General features: G+C 35.3%; 1 protein-coding gene across 2 annotated transcripts in view; it reads left to right on the forward strand.

Moving 5' to 3' along the window:
- The window catches only part of MLLT10 (MLLT10 histone lysine methyltransferase DOT1L cofactor), a gene marked incomplete at both ends in the record, with an annotated part of 132872 nt that overhangs the window by 61819 nt on the left and 53165 nt on the right, over positions 1 to 17888 (forward strand). For both annotated transcript variants that reach the window (XM_082014587.1, XM_082014588.1), the window contains 3 exons: positions 296 to 391; positions 8014 to 8269; positions 10264 to 10830. In XM_082014587.1, the coding sequence (XP_081870713.1) occupies positions 296 to 391; positions 8014 to 8269; positions 10264 to 10830 (919 nt within the window). The remainder of the gene's footprint in view (positions 1 to 295; positions 392 to 8013; positions 8270 to 10263; positions 10831 to 17888) is intronic.

Consider the following 17888-nt stretch of genomic DNA (forward strand, 5'->3'; position numbering starts at 1 on the left):
CCAGCTTCTTTTGTTGATTAATTGATTATTGGGAAGATGGATAATATTAACAACAGCGGATTCGTAATGCTGGCTATAATTGAAGAATTTCAGTTTGTGTATTTTGAAAGCAAATCTAAATACTTGATTTGCTTTTATAAGATTATATTATAAAAATTTCAAAACATTAATGTTGTTTCCATTAAAATAGCACAGGACATCTCTCTTAAATTTTGGTAATGCTTGATGCTACATAAAATGAGTTATGTTAAAGATGAAGCTGAACTTAGGTTATATTCTCTTTTATAACTTCTAGAAATATAAAGAGAAAGATAAACACAAGCAAAAATATAAGAAGCAGTCGGAGTCCTCACCATCCTTGGTTCCGTCTCTCACTGTAACTACAGAGAAAGTAAGTCAATGTGTTTTTCCTCCTCTTCCACTTCAATTACTTATGTAGAAATTTCATGATGTAATCATTCCAGTGTATGTACAGGAGCTTTATAATCGCATAGATTCTATAATTATCAAGCACATTTCCTATAATATAAAATCCTAAAATACTTGGAGGTTTATAATATGAAGAAAGGGTTAGATTTTTGTAATTGAATAGTGAGTGATTTAATGACCCCAATCAGGTGCCACTGATACTCCAGGAAGTTTTATTTCATTGATTTATGTCTAATAGTTTGAGAAGTTTTAGAAAATCTTTCCTTAGAAATTCACTTGTGTGTACTGAGCTGTCACTGAACGTGTAAGCATTTAAGCTGGTAATTATGAAATTACAGCTCATGTGTCATATACTTTGCCTTTTTAGCAGTCTGTTCCATTTGGTTCTGTGGTCTTTCCATCCTGTTAATGTGCTAGCAAAGGGACAATAGAGGGTTAAATAATGACAGTTCTCACTGTACTCTACAAGAATTGCTTTCACTATCCACCAAAACAATGACAGTAATGATACTATTACAGAGTGAGCACCAGTATTGAGAAATGGGTTTTCTGACTTCAAAGTTGGAAAACATTTGTCCCATTCATGTGGGAATGTTTGACATCCAAGTCAGGGAACCATGGTTTGAATTAATTAGCTATCCCTAAGTACAGCATTGTTTTTTAGCAAAGATGCTGAAGCTTCTGTTAACTGTAGTTTGGTTGCTGAGGTGCAATATTCGACAAATGTATCTATTTGCATATGGTACACCAAGACCTTGTCAGGAGAGGGTAAAACAATTGAGATACCAACTTTCTGTAGTCCCTGGAAGTATTCCCTTAACTAGTGGTATCAACTTCAAGAATCATCACCAAGAAAGTTATTTTTTAGTATGCTCTGGATATTTCTTTATTCTCAATAGCAGGATTATTAACTTGAAGATATGTACCTCCTTTTAACATCCCGTTATTTGTGACTCATGTTTCTGATAAATTAGTCTTGTTTTTGGTTCTACTGTATTCTTTTTGACACTATTGTGTTAAGTGAGACTTACTAGTCAGTGGTTTTCTGAAACTCCCAATAATTCTTTATTTTAAAAAAAAGGAAAAAAAAAAAGGGAAAAAGAACAGGTAGAGTCAATTTGATGCTTTGCTGTTTTAAGAGTGATTAGACATTGCAATCAGTGAGTGTGACAGTTTTCATTGAAATTAAGTTGTAGAACTCTTTGAATAGTACTGACTGGTCCATGTGATTTGTTATTTCATTTTATTAATTTGTTGTTGTAAACCTATTCCTCCTGAATCTAAGACAACCCATAAAATTCATAGCCTCTAGACAAGGCTTCCCCCCAAAGTGTGTGACTTTGTCTAAACTTCACAATTTTTGTGCTATGTATAATCTTACGTTTCTTGAATTACATCCCTGCTGTACTTTGATTATCTAATCATCATCATAAGTTTTAACCAAAAGTGATACTACTGTATATTTGTGTAAAAGTTGAAGAAAATATATTGGAATACTGGTTATTTTTGAGTTCTATGTGTTAGAATATGCTTTTAATGCTGAAAACACAGTTGGATTCTGTTTTTCTGCAAATCTATTTTCTAATTGCTTTGTTCTCCCTAGTCTTTTCTGAACTGCAAGTTTGTGACTCAACAGTGTACATTTCAGTAAGGTGAACAAGAATAAAATCCCATTTTTAGCAGAACTCTATTTAATCCAAGTAAAGAATGAAAATCTTGCTGAGTTGTTTGCTATACTGTTGAGATTGTACTATAGATGTATGTATAGCAAGTCAAACATAGTTTTGTATTTAAATCTATAGGATTTATAATAGGAACATTTTAAATATTTTTAAGTTCTTTTGAATACCTAAACTTCACCTTTTTATAGTCTTAAAAGTAATTAAATAGATAATATTACAATAAAAAACCTTGCAACTCTAGGGAGCAACTCTACAGCTAGAGCAAATACTGAAGAGAACAGAAACTCTTTATAATTCTAGAACTTAAATTATAATGGAATTAAACCAGAAATATTCATTGTGGAATTTGATATCAACACATGTCCTTTCAGTTTTCTTTTTTTAACATTTTGCATCCTGTGGGTTTTTTTTCTATGTAAGCTATCTGCTTCATTTTCTACCTTTTTTTATGTAATGCTTCAGTATGTCAGGAAAATTGGTGTTCAAATTGGTGATGAAGTTACTAAGTGTGATTATGTTTTCTTAAAAAGTATCTGCTGGGTATTTGGAAGTGAGTTTTTGTGGCTAGTTCCTTCGATTATCTTCTTTTAATTTTTTTTTCCTAAGTCCTTCTGACACCATTTACATGCATCTGCTTTTCTAGGTTATAAATTCATAGCGTGTTCCTCAAAAATTTCAAATTTTAATAATAAAACAAGCTTTCTTTTTTTTCTGAGATAAATATTTGGTTCATAATATTGTATTAATATATTACTTTTTTGTATTCTTTTACATAAAGTTGTCAGAATTGATTTGGACTTGATGTCTTTTTCACAGCAGTCTGTCTTTGCAGTGAATACATTATTTCATCAGGGTATATAATCACTTCTGCTACCACATTGTTCCTGTGGGGTGAACTGGAATTTGAAATGAATTTTGTTTTTCCTTTTTAAAGAAGTTAAATCCTTTGTGATAACAGTGGTAATGACCATTTATGCAGGTGATGCCTTAAAGCGTGTTTTTATCTGGATGAGTGGCTTCTTAAGATAGATTCATGAAAGGCTGCAGAATAAGCTGTGCATTTACATTATATTAGTTAGTATACTTGGCTTGCCTATTTGTTCTGCAAAATTTAATCCCAAGAAATTCTACTGAGGTTCCAGTCCAAATGCTGTGTTGAGATAAGAGTATGTCGTTTAAGAGGCATTTTTGTGCATCCCTGTAATGTCTCGGCAAATGTTGCTTAGTCTGTATCAGTTAAGTTTGAAAAAGTTTGAAACAAGAAATTCTTAACTCTTTGTCGTGGTTTAGCCCCAGCCAGCAACTAAGCACCACGCAGCCACTCGCTCACTCCCCCACGGTGGGACGGGGGAGAGAATTGGAAGAGTAAAAGTGAGGAAACTCATGGTTTGAGATAAAGACAGTTTAATAAGTAAAGCAAAAGCCGCGCACGCAAGCAAAGCAAAACAAGGAATTTGTTCACTACTCCCCATGGGCAGGCAGGTGTTCAGCCATCTCCAGGGAAGCAGGGCTCCGTCACGCGTAACGGTTTCTTGGGAAGACAGATGCCATAACTCCGAATGTCCCTCCACCCCTTCCTTCTTCTTCGTCCCAGCTTTATATACTGAGCATGACGTCATATGGTATGGAATATCTCTTTGGCCAGCCTGGGTCAGCTGTCCCGGCTGTGTCCCCTCCCAGCTCCCCGTGCACCCCCAGCCTGCTCGCTGCAGGCCAGCATGAGAAGCTGGACTGTCCTTGACTACTTAGCAACAACTCAAAACATCAGCACCTTATCAACATTTTCTCATCCCAAATCTAAAACATAGCCTCACGCTAGCTTCTGTGAAGAAAATTAACTCTACCCTGGCTGAAACCAGGACACTCTTTGATGAATGTACTAAGAAATTTTTCAGTTTTCTTTTGGGGCATAGGCAGAATGTTTTAGGAAGGACTAGAATAACTTAGGAATTTGAATTCTCTCTCTGCCTCTTCAGATGAGGTTTTCTTCTGGCCTTGCTCTTAGTTGGGAAGGGCCATCAGTCCCTTATTTAGTCCTGATAAAAGCTCCTGTCTCAGGTTTTGAGCTTTGGCTTGTATTGAGATTTTAAAAATGTGTATGGTTTAACAGATCCGGAAAAATACAGTTGTCCTTTTTTTTTTTTGGAGTGGTGGGTGGGTATTAATTAAATAATTATTATTAATTAAAACAAAACTTCAAAACACTGATGTACACAAAGATAACCAAGACAGTGTGTCTGCATTCAAATTGTGGCCAGTAACTACATAAAAGATGGTGCAAACGAAGTACAGCTGACTGAATTTTATCTGAAATAGTAGAGATAACAATGATAACTTTCCTCAGTTCACCCTGATGATCAGCCCAACCTGGTTCTCAAGGGAGGTGCCACATCCTACCTCAGTGGGGTACAGAAAAGAATGGAAAGAGTAGGGAAATCTCTAGTCAGTATGGCTGAACATCACTATCCTACAGCAGCGTGGTGGTTGTGGGCTGCGGGGGTATATGTGTGTGTGTGAGTATTTGTTTTGTTTTTTTTTTTTCTTTTTGCTTGGACCATGCTTTTAGCATCCGGCATTTTTGTGGAGGATTACATGCCATGGTCCTTCCTTTTTCTGTGCAAGAGTACCACCCTGTACAGCTGTACTGGGGCTAAAGGCTTGTCAAGCCTTGGGACGTACTGTTTGTAGCAAGAATTATTATTATGCCTTTACCATAAGTCTAAAGCTTTTCCAGAAGTTTCAAGACTTGCTATGGATGGGTGGTATGACTCTTCAGAGCGCACAGAGTGATATATGGGGGGTGTAAAAACGACAGTAGCTCTCTCTGCACCAAGTTGGCAATGTGAAAGTGTGCTTTTTGGAAAAACAACCTGCAAACTGGTTTATGGGAAGCATAAAGGAATCCTGATACACATAGAGTTAGCTTAGTAATTGCACTAGCAAATATTGTCTAATTTTTGAGAACAGGTCAAGTCCTCCCAAATAAACCAAGGCATGGAGTTGGGTGATAGCATCAGGGCAGTGTCCTTTTTGGGGGATGTCTATACTGAAATGAAGGAAAATGACTGACTGCAGTGTGAGCAGTGCAGGGGGGAGCCTTCAAATGTATTCCATTTAAAAACCATGTGCTGGGAGGGGACAGCATTGTAAGCTCGGGGGGGGGGGGGGGCGCGGAGAGCGCTGCAGAGGCTGAATTCTGTCAGTAAATAACCAAAGGTATTCTGCATCTATCCTCAGATCCTTGCTCCCTGCCACTCTCTTTCTCCTGACCTCAAAAACCCCAGAACAATCAATGTAACTTTGCCATGGCATATTAAGGTTTTTCCGAGACATTTCTGTTAGGCTTTTGTCTTTCAGAACTTAGCATTTTAGAAAAGCAGATTGTTTAGTGGTGGGTAGGTTATTGTGTGAACCAATTGGCTTAATAATAGGAAGTTTGTGCTGCAGTTTTACCTGAGATCCTATTGCATATGTTGTAGATTCTCAAAGCAATTGATGTATGCTTATCTGGTTTAGGGCGCTTTGTTATGAACTCCTTAAAGTAAGGAATATAATATGTGGGAAAAAAAAATACTGACCAAATGATACCAATTTTACTTTGCTTAGGGTATATTGCATCGTATTAGTGTTGAAGATATTCCGAGTAAGCATGTAGATTTCAGTACACTTTACAGCACCTTCTGAAACACAAGTACCTGTTGGAGCAAACTGTTCAAAAGCAGAACTGTGATGTACATGCATATTCTCCAAAATCTGCTAAGAGCAGGATTCAGGTGTGTAGTCAAACCAATTGTCTGCACACTATATGCAAATTAATGCCTACTTATCATTGCCTAGCTCTGGCCAGTCTGCAGAGCTATATTAAACTCTTTACTTCCCTTTAAAATAAATAAATAAATAATAATTAAAAAAAAAAAAAATCTGCAGTAATGGAGAAGGGGTACTCGATAACATCAAACTATGATTATTGATACCTATAGAGAATTATCCTTGCAATTAATATTCAGCTGAGTGGATAGGAGATGAGAATTAGGAAGAATTGTATAATAGGAAAAATCCTGTATCCTAGAAAAAGCCTGACTTTTGGTTTGGGTTACTGCATGTCTGGAAGCCCTTTGTTCAAATGACCCAAATTTGAACCGCTGCTTCTTAACTCAGGTCAAGTGACACATCAGTTTCAGGAAAATTGAGCATACTTGTGGACTTTGTAATAGTTCAAAAAATTAAGTACTAAACTTACCTTAGAATTGGCTCCATCTTCATTAGAAACGCTTACCAGTGTAGTAATATGAATTTGAGGTAAATTATTTTTAACACTGTATTTTAACAGACTTAAACTGGTTTTTCTTCACTGTTATTCAGAAAATCCGTAATACATTTTTATTCCAGTTCATAATAATTCATACAGGGTGGTACACAAATAGATAAAAATTTTCATCTTCCTCAAAGCTTATATTTAGTTGTCTTCTGTATTTGCAACTGAAAAGTAAGTTCTACATAAATGTCTTAGCTGGTTTAGTGAAAATATGGAAAACCTTTTATACCAGCTATACAAAGCTCTATATTAAGGTGAAGAAATACTCTGCTGTAGGCCTAAATTCAGCAAGCATCCCAGTCAGGGATGAGATAACTTGTGTATATGCTCAGTTTTAAGAGGCATGTGTTTGTGTAGTCTTTAATGGAGATCAATTTAGATACTGTTTTAAAACTCTCTTCTGTAAATAACTGAAAAACAAACTAAGCTTTTTTTGAACAGATGAGTAGCTTCTAGGTTTGATCCATATGTTTTGTTGAAGATGCTTTATACAGTTAAAAGCGGGCTATTTTACTAGCTAGTTTGAGTATAAATAACGGTAGAATATTATTTCCTTTTTCCTAATTTTGCTTTCATTTTTTGTTTTCTGGTATTAAAATTCTGCTATCACAACTGCAAATTTTTTTTTATTATGAAAACAATTATTTTGCTTTCTGTGATTTCCTAATGCTGTGCACGCAGTTTTCCTGCCCACCTACTTACTTTCTGTGAACCTATTTTGACTATTGTTCACCAATATGAATGATGATGACAAAATTTAACAGAAGAATAACGCGCCAAAAGATAAAATTTTTGAAATCCCTGTGAAGAATTTATGGGTGTAGGAGAAGGGCCAAAATTCTTGGTGATGGATGGGAATTGAGAAAGAATTCTGTGGTGGGAGCTCAAGAGTGTGTTACGCTGTAGTAGGTAGCCAGTCATTCCTGCACGTGTCTTGGCCAACTAGATCTCGTGTACTGTCTTTAACTGATTATACTTAAGGAACTGGCTGAATGGGATGGTTCAGATGGCAGGGAATCTTAGTGTGAGGATGTGAAGACATAAAGGGCAGTTGGGCTTGTTGGAGCTGATTTCTGGTCTGGTGTTGAGACTCTGAAGTCTTAAAAATGCAAGTTCTTAGGTTCCGAAGCCTTTAGCAGTTCCACTGCTGATGGAACGTTTCCAGTTTGACAAAAGAAACTGTGTAAAACTTGTGTTTTCAGAAAAGCATTTGAAGTCTCATTTTTTTTCTTTTTAATTTTAAGCAGTAAAATAACAATATCCTGTTTAAACAGGATATAAAGACTGTGTAACCATAGATTTGAGATGAATCCATTTATCTCAGTGAAGTAAAAATTTCAACCAAAAGACAATATTTTTGTGCATTTTTTTCCACAAAACAAAGTTTTATGCACTTCAGTTGTTTGCTGAGTATCTTAAGAATTCAGCTTATGTAACTCCTGCTGTTGCCAGTTACCTTTTGAACTATTTGAACATTTCTAAGTTTATTTGAAAGAACGAGTTCTTTTAAATAGTGCTCTTGTTACATTTTTTTGTGTGACCTAACTGTTTCTTTTCTTTCACTCTTTTCTGTTATCAAAATGCTAGACATACACAAGCACTAGCAACAACTCTATGTCAGGCTCCTTGAAGCGGCTGGAAGATACCACGGCTCGATTTACAAATGCAAATTTCCAAGAAGTTTCTACACACGTTTCAAGTGGAAAAGATTCTTCAGAGGCTAGAGGGTCAGAGAGCAAAGGGAAGAAATCTGCAGGTCACAGCTCAGGTCAGAGGGGAAGAAAGCCTGGTGCTGGAAGAAATCCAGGAACAACTATGACTGCAGCTAGCCCTTTTCAGCAAGGTATTAACTGTTACGCTGTAACATGACTTCTGCTTTGACATGAATTAGAAATCTTAAATACTTAAAAACTTGAAGTAGTTAATCCTTTATCCTCAATGAGAATGTTGTTTCACTTTGGGGAAAAAAATAACTTTTTTCAGGGAAAAAATGTTCATTGTCGTAACATGACAAAGAAAGTTGTCCATCTTTAAAGGGCAAAACTGATGCTTTTGCTTAGACTGTTAAGTTATTCTCTTTAACTGCTAACACCAGAAGTTTCTTTATGTGCTGAAAAGTTAGTCTGGGGTAAAATTTAATATGAGTTTGAGTCTAGGGGCCTTTCTTAGCTCTTTAAGGAAATAATACTAATGTTTTTTAGTTAGTGCATATTAGAATGAAACTGGACTACCTAATGTATAGGATGCAGTGGCCCCTAAACAGGTGCAGACATTTAAAATATATAATTTTCTTCAAAGTGAGAGACCTTTTTCCTTTTATTTTTTGTCACTGAAATACATAAGCAGAAGATGATTACATGACAAGTATACACAGTTTATTTACCTTATGTAGGTAAACACTTCTAAAAAGCAAATTTTATTATGGCATCTTCATCAAAGTTGAAGAAAGAGAAAAAGAATTTAAAAATCTTTTTTTTATTACTTACAAAATAACATGTTTTATTAGTTAACACAACAAACTTGACCTTCTATAAAGTAATTGTTTTTCCATAATTTTCACTGCAGCGTGTAGTAGCTGACTGTCCTTTCTGCTTTATCATGTTGGTCTGTCTTTGAGTTTATGCAGCGAGCACTTTCAAATTAGTCTAGAACACTTTCAATATTTCAGGCTTTTTTTACTTGAAAAAATGGAAGGTTTGGGTGTGGGTTTTTTTTTTTTGTTAAATTCTCAAAGCTTTGAAAATTGCCTTCTGGAATCATGAATTTAAAGAAAAAATCTTGTTCACTGCAGATGGCAAAATAGATCTTTACTATGTGCATGTATTTTCTTTGAACCTGCATTAAGTGAAATTGATGTAACTTATTTAAAACATAAAACAACAATGTGTTTATGAATTTTAAATTGCTGTATTGCTGTAAATTATATTTTAAATGGAATTCTTAATAATGTTTAATGGAGTACTAATGATAAAACAGTAATTTTTAAAGGACTTTTTTATACCTAGTGTTATATTTAGGATTATTTTCTTGACAAGAGAGTCGCCATCAGTCAAGAGTTCTACAAAACAGTACCCACTTGCACTCACCCATATAAAATTACTAAATTTCAGTGCAAGTAGATGTTTGTATTTCCTAAGTGTGCTCCATTTTCTGCCTTGCATGTGCTAACACAGGGATGAAATGACTGCCTTCCAAATATTACAGAAGCAATGTAATTCTACTACACAAAAGATCTTTATGGTTCTCATACAGTGCTAAAGAAATCTTAAAATGACAATTTTATACACTTTTCTCCACCTCCTCTCCTGTCCTTTTGAAAAATACCTCTTCTGTGGAAGACTTCCTCAGCCAGGGTAATTTAACTGCAATTGCTGTTCCCTTGACCTGTGTCAGACCCTTGATTTAGGTAGAATGGTAAGGAGAATTGCAGGCATAGTGTAGATGTGATCATACCACGTTTCTATCACCTTTCTTTTTCTATATGGGTATGTCTAAACAAACCTGCTCTGACTCGTACCAAGTGTTTGTTGTGGCTTCAAAACATGAGGGATGTCAAAAGTTGCCTAAGGAGCAAAGGTGTTAGTCTCCTTTTATTAATTTTCACCTTGTTTGTGCCCCAAATTCAAATCTGAATCTCAGAGATTCAGATCCAGCAGAGTGAAGATCAGCAGGAGAAGCAATGAGTTATCTTAAAAATAAATTCTTTAGCTCTTGGTAACATTTTTCATTAAGTCCTTGCACTTTAAAGTTTTGTATTCTAAGATATTAATTTTTCCTGTCTTTTTTTATCAACTACATGACAAAAAAAATGTACTTTTCCTTTACTTTCTTTTTTAGGAAGCTTTTTGGGCACTCCTGGGAGCATAAAGTCATCTTCTGGAAGTTCAGTTCAATCTCCCCAGGATTTTTTGAGTTTTACAGACACAGATCTGCGAAGTGACAGTTTCACGCATTCTCAACAGGCTTTGTCAACCAAAGATGTACATAAAGGAGAGACTGGGAGTCAAGAGGGGGGTGTCAATTGTTTCACTTCCTTAATTGGTCTCCCTTCATCGTCAGCTGTTTCTCAGTCTAAAAACTTTGACAGCTCACCTGGAGACATAGGTAATTCAAGCCTTACTTCTACAGCATACAAACGAGCTCAAACTTCTGGAATAGAAGAAGAAACTGTAACAGAGAAGAAACGGAAAGGAAATAAGCAAAGTAAACATGGGCCTGGTAGACCCAAAGGAAATAAAAGTCAAGAAGGTATTTCCCATCTTTCAGTTTCTTCTGCTTCCCCAACTTCATCTGTGGCATCTGCTGCAGGAAGTGTGACAAGCTCTGGTCTTCAAAAATCTCCAACTTTGCTCAGGAATGGAAGTTTACAAAGTCTTAGTGTTGGCTCATCTCCAGTGGGTTCAGGTAGGCATTTATTGGATTTGTTTTCTTACCTCAAAATAGGTTTTTATTATTTTATCCATAATTCTGAGTATGCTTTTCAAGAACAGAGTATCATTTAAAGTATTTTGAAAGTTGCATTGGGAAAAAAAGTAAAAATTAGAATGACTGTTGGAAGAGTAAGTTTTGTTCCATGTATAGGTGCCACTGTGCTGTAGGTGGCTGTAGTAGATTGACCTGTGATTGACCTATATGCTATATAAATGCAAGTTTTGAGGCTGTTGGGGGAAAAAGAAGTTGCATGAAAATAGGTTCTTTGGAAATTACACATGACCGGTTTAGTTAAGATAAGTGATAGTTTATACAGACTATGTTGTCTGTATGTTCTGTTACATAGAGAAAACAAAATCAGTACTCAAGCATGTCAGCTGTGCTGAGTATGTCCCTCAATTATTTTTTCCCCATTTAGCTTAATTAAAAATCAAAATGTCTATACGGAGAATTATCAGTTTAAACACATAAAAGGATATTCTGAATCTGGATCCCTCTGCAGTCTGATGACACTTTCATATTCTTGTGTGCTTTTTAGCAATTGAAATTGGCTGGTTTGTTCTTCCTCTGTTCTAAATGTTATGTGCATCTGGGGCTGTGAGAAACTTTCTGTTCCCAGTAAACCTGTGTGTGGAATGACCTTGCAGAATACTGTATCTATCAAAGTCTTTCTTGCTTTGAAGTTTCTTTTGAGACCTTTGTGTTTGGATAAAAAAATAACAAACTATCTGATACCTAATTTTTATAACTTTGAAATTGTGTCCTTTTTGTTGTTCTAGTGGATTTTTTGCTTAATTTTTGGGTTTTTTGGGTGGGGAAGAGAAATGGGACTTGACTATATGGCTGTGGGCAGGATTTTATGCTTTTATATTGTATATTTTCACTGTACAAGCAAGAGATGCTCTAAAAAACTTAATATTTTTTTCAGATCAAGACACGTGCTTGGTCTCAAAACCACATTGTTTTAAATCTGTGTTAGATATAGGCAAATGATGATTTTTATTATGGGTAAATAATGGCAATAGGAGTGGCAACTATATTAAAAAAATACTTTTCCTGCATGGAAATCAGTAGGGAGAAGTGGTATGTTACAAAACTTGCTAGTTCACTGTCCATCTTTTTGATTAAAATGCAGTTTAAAAAACATGTTAACCTCCTATCTGTTATGGACAGAGATCATATAACAGATTTAGATCAGTGGTCTGATTATTATAGTATGAACTTCCTTATTGCTTTATAATCCTTTTGAAGTGGATTATGTACTGTTGTAGCTGGGGTAACAGACGGAGGTACAAGATCTTGGTTTGAAGTGAATGACCCATGTTCCCACCTTATATTTGTCTTAGAATGTTCTGGTCTTGTGAGCTCTTAAAACAGGCCTGTTTCTAGCCAGGTCCACCCTTGCTTCCTTTGCCCTTGTTATTACATCTTTCTCTTCCCTGTATAAAATACCAGTGATAATGTTGAAGTCCTTTTGTAAACAGCTTTAAAATGCATGGATGGTAATACTGTGTAGGTTTTATTACCGTTATCATGATATTAAGCCTATAATTTCACCTGTTAAGCATACGCAGATTCTTGCTAGCCAGCGTTAGACCTGTCCTCTAAAACAGTGGTATTTTCTGAAGGTGCCAAAGAATATTAATGAAAAACAAACACACAAACAAAAACTGTAAAGAATGTAACACGAACAAAAACCAGAAAACCCAAAGAAACAAAAACAGATGGGATGTCCTTGCCTTTGAGCATGAGCTCTAAATTCATCCACAAACTTCTGCTTGAGGCTGAGCATATTGTTTTAATGTACTCTGCTCCCTGATTTTCCCCTCTTTCTCATGGTTGTAGTGCTGCTTTCCTCACTTCATCATAAGCATTTTCTGGGTTTAGCAGTCCATTTACAACTTTGTTACAATGAGGAAGGGCATATGACTATTATCAGAAACATACATTTTCTCAGGTATAATATGCTGATGTTTCTCTTTGAAATGTCTCTATATTGCCCAGTAACAAAATCTGAGAAGTGAAACTAAATTACTTAATTATAAATCCAAAACCCCAAATAAGATTTTGTGCATGTAAATGTAGTGAGAGAAAACGCAGGGGAAGTCAAGCCAAAATGTTTTTACTGACTCTTGGAGTTGCCTTATGACTTCAAAGAAGCAGAATCAGCAATAATTTAGACCATGCTAAACAAAGCTTTTGAGGCACTTTTTCAAGAATCTCCTCCTCACTTTTTAAAAATAACCTTCTTAACTGCAGCTATCTTAAGCTACCTTTTTTCCATTTTCTGACGAGTACTTGTTGAGAGACATAAAAATTGTGAAAATCATTACTTCACAGTAAGTGCTGTTCACACTTAATGTTCAAATTGGATGAAACGTGAAGGAAAGCTTATTTTAAAAGGTAATGCAGATTCATCATGTGCTATTTATACATAATTAAACATCTTTCATAAAACTTTTATTCAGAGTAAGTGCATTCAGCTCATTCTGTGAAAATATTTGTCCTCTCCAAACTTTTCCCGTCCACAGGACTTCTGCTGTCTGCTTAGTAAGAACAAAGATGTACCATGAATAGTACAAGGCTATGTAATTAAATGCTGTTGCAATACATACACTCAGGTGGTATTACAGTTGCCATGCAACTGATATGATGCTTTTAAAAATTTTGAGCAAGTGAATGTGCGATCTTAATGCTTTTCATAATTTTTTCTGAAATGTATTTATAATCTGATAAAAAACACTGTATGCATTACTTTAATAGTGTACTCAAAGGAGTGAAAATAATTTTTAAAAGTGAAAGAAAATTTAGTTGGTAGGGTGATAAGGAATTTTTATATTAATATTTTTCTGGTACATCCATCACTGTTTTAAAAAAAAAAAAGCTTCTTTAGCCAGTAACAGCTTATTTACAAACCATACTTACATTTCTGCTGGTCAGAAGACATAAGCGGGTTGGCAGTGGGATTTACATAAAGCTGGTACTGGTTCCCCCAAAACGGGACAAGTCTATGACTGCATTTCAGACTGACTCAATTTCAGGATCTGAATTTTTTAGTACAGGATTGTTTCGTCTGAACTCTACAATTTTATAGAGCTATTTAACTGTTTAAGTCACACTAGTTGTATTCTCAGTACTAAGTTAATTCTCAGCATCCTTCTAAGGAATAATACTTAAAGATTTCTAGTCCGAAGTATTGTAAAGCAGTGATCCCTTCTGCTGAAGATTTTAATTTTTTTTTCTTTTCACAACAAGGGTGATTGAAGAACAGGAAACCATCAATCAGGAACTGGAAGAGATGAGTAGCATCTTGTCTCAGTGCTTACCTCTGCTAGTAGTAGATTCCAAGATCAGATGTTTCTGTTATCATGCTTGCACTGTATTTCAACAGTAGTACATAAACTAATAAGGTGGTGCGAAGGAAGAAAAAAAACGAAAAACAAATCAGTTATGATAAATAGCTTTCATACATTCTGTATTTTTCTGTCAAGCAGTTTGTGCAGGCTCTGGCCCCAATTTGTTTGAAGTACACTCCAGTTCATGAAGAACTTCCTGAGAACTCGTGTCCTACAGCAATAGGGAAAAAAACATTTTGTGACGTACAGTACCTTCTGACTTTTGTGGAATAATGCAGCAAGGTAAAATGAAATGCAATCAAGTGTCAGAAGTAAACTGAAATTTCTGGTTTATGGTAGATAAAGTTCTTGCACACTTATCTTCAAATTCTGCATGGGAACTTGCTGCTGGAAGAATTACAGTGCTTCAAGCATATAGGGATGATTCTCTGTCTTTCCTAGTTCCGTCCTTGATTTCAGATGTACAACAAACTATACTATAAACCTCAGTTGCTAAAGACTTCAGGGGACCATTTGCTTCAATATTTTAATTTTTGCATAGTTTATTTTATGCCCTTATAAGTATTGTTCAACTTACACAAGAGCTTATAAAACAATTCTTTTTTGCCTAAGGCGACTGGAGGAGGTTAAATTCTAAACTGGACTTCAAAATGGTTAGCCCATTCTTTCAGCAGCCTTGCTGTGCCCATCTTCTGGAATCCCTTCCCCACAGTTGAGGCAACATTATAATTTGTCTTCCTACATTTTTATCTCTACATCATATATATTCTACCCTTGACCAGTCTTCAGTATGCTCTGGTTGGTAATACTAGTCAGTTTTTGGAATAAAGGACGTATCCAAACCCAGTATTGTACTTCAATATAGCAACATTTAAAACTCTGATTTAGAAACAGTTAATGCTTTTTGGCACAGGCCCTTTTGCGTTGATCTAATGTCTTGTGCAGTCAAATTTCAGCTTTATATTGGAAGTTACTAAATGCTTCAGCTTAGTCCATGTATTTTATTCTCCTTTCTCATCTGATTCAATCAGTGATGAAGCCTCTGCCAAGTGTTACGATCTTGTGCAAGGTGATAATACTGTTAAACTTCTTGTGATATTGATGATGTAAGAGAACTCTGAGCTTCAAAGTAGATGAGTAACTTGAAGTGATTCTCATTGAGATACCAAGTCCCCCAGAGCTTGTGTTAAACCTTTATGACGTTATGTTTAAACCCCTCTGTAGCCTTTGCCTTTCCAGCTAAATGTATTGGGAGATAGAGTTTAGACAAAATTATTCTGGAACAGTTCATGCTATTACATTTATCTGCTAGGTGCCCCAGAAGCCAAAGCAGAAACAGTTGTTTTGCTGTGTTAAAAAGCCAGTTTGTATTCCAGAGGAGATAAAATAGAAAGGACAAATTGATACTAGTAGATATTAATGACCTTTTAGGACTAAGCAAACTGTGTAGAAAACACACAATGCAAAATTCTTGTGCAGAGAATGTAATTCTTCGTATTTGAGGCTCAAGAGAAATGGTGTTGGTTTGATATGAGATTAAAATGTTAAAATTGATGATTGTTAGTGTAGAAAACATGGAGACATTCATCAAGTAATTGGGAAGAAATCACAAGGTAGGAGAAGCTTATGATAAAATGGATCCCCTTATCAGTGTTCTTAACAAAAACAGGTGTTATCAGCAACCACAGCCACAAGTTATAAATTTGCATTTCCTGGTGATGAGTACCTCATGTTTTCATGTTTTTAGTCTGTTGGTGTTAAATTTCAGTAAGTCCTTAAAGTTGTGAAGTTGTAGGAGACTGATGGGTAGCTAATGTTATGCAGTTAGGATGTGTCTGATACGAGAGAGAAAGATGTTTAGAGATGTAAAGATGTAATGATTAATGATGATTATTGTGAGTTATGGAAAATAACTTACTGGACTTCTTTTGGTATTTTTTTTAATAAAGCAGTGGCATAGTAGATGTCTACATTTCAACTGATACAGCATGACATCTTAAATGAAGACCTGTAATGATGGCAAGTCATCAAACCTTTACATTAAACATAGTTAACAGATAAGTCTCAATTTAATTTTGAGCAGAGAATTATTAAATCAAAGTGTTTACTTTGGGATTGTGTTATATCCCTGTGCATCAGTTATCAGCCTTACGCTATTTATTGGAAAATTCTACAATTTCTGAAAAAATCTGGGTATGAGAACAGGGTAAAATGGATCTCTTGGTAAGCAATACAAACCAAGAGTTGTGTTGGTAGAACTAAAGTAAAAGATTATGTCTAAGAAAGATGGATGTATACTTACAGGATAAGGATGGCCTTCTGCAGAAGGAAGGGCTGAAAATAAAAAGGATAAAGGTGAATTGTCAGTTATGTCTCAGCTTCCAGTGCTGAGCTGTGTTTAAAAAGGTTTAAGTGCATAAGAAGAAAGCTAGTGAGAAGGGTAGCTCTGTGTTCAGCAGAGTGCATCTGGTCTTCGAACACTGTGTCTAGTTCTGGTACCTGCTGTGTGTAAAGAGAAGAGCCACGAGAAAGATTCAAGGACTGGAAAAAGCATTTTATTGTAGAAAAGCTAAGGAGTGAGTTTATATGACCATAGATATCATATGGGGGACTGAAAACCGATACTATAATGATCCATAACCTAACAAAAAAGGTAAAACATGATCAAGTCAGAGAAAGTAATAATTGAATAATTCTTAGTAATGGCTCTGAAAATTTGGAGGTAATATGTTTTCTAGAAGATACAGTTTAGTGGAGCATGTTTATTGGATTTGCAGGTGTGGGAAGTTCTCAAACTAAGAATCAAATCATGTGCTCTCAGATATTCTTGTTTGACTTATTTATGAATGTAATTCTGTGCTGTATTATCCCTTTGATTTCTAAAAGAAAAATTAGCATGGTGCATCAGTTTGGCATATGAAATAGACTGTAATGGGGCATATAATGCATTTCAAAGTAGGGTAGTTAGTAGGGAATTGTCAGGCAGTATGGATCTGCAGAAATTAGTTTCCAACATGGTATGTTCTATGCTTTTGTCAAAGATTGGGAAGAAATTAAGAAGTCTTTGCTGCTTGCTGTGAGGGTTCACAATGGTTTCTAAAAATGTATGTTGTAAGAAACGTACTTGGATGTAATGAATAATAATTCCTTGATTAAGAAAGTTTTGTACAAAAAATACTGAACAATGAACCTTGAAACAGAGATGTGTTTTCAAAATAATTATGAAAAACCTCTAAATTATGATGGAGAACTGAACATTATCTCATATTGAGATGCTCTAGGAAAAAAAGGCTATTGTTATCCCTTGAAATGAGTATTGTTATACTTGAAATGAGTATTTCATTTCAAGAAGGGATAGAGAAGTTACATCACTTGAAATTACTCCATAGATACTGCAGGTAGCAGAGTATTATATTTAATTCTGGTGTAAATTTCCTCCTAAAATATGAACATAGGAAAGTTGAGAAGAGGCATACAATGATCAAGATTTTTAAAATGACCTTTTCAGAGAGTCTTAAGCTCTTTGATAGACTGAAATATCTTTAATTTGAGAATATTTACAAAAATGGTTAAAAGTGTGATCATAATAGTTATACAGGAAGAATTAATACTTTTGGTCAAAATTTTTTCATTGGTCATTGCCCATTTTCTGGTGTGCGGGGTTTTTTTTGTGGG

This window comes from Phaethon aethereus (genome assembly GCF_964289735.1).
Source record: "Phaethon aethereus genome assembly, chromosome: 2".
Taxonomy (NCBI): Eukaryota; Metazoa; Chordata; class Aves; order Phaethontiformes; family Phaethontidae; genus Phaethon; species Phaethon aethereus.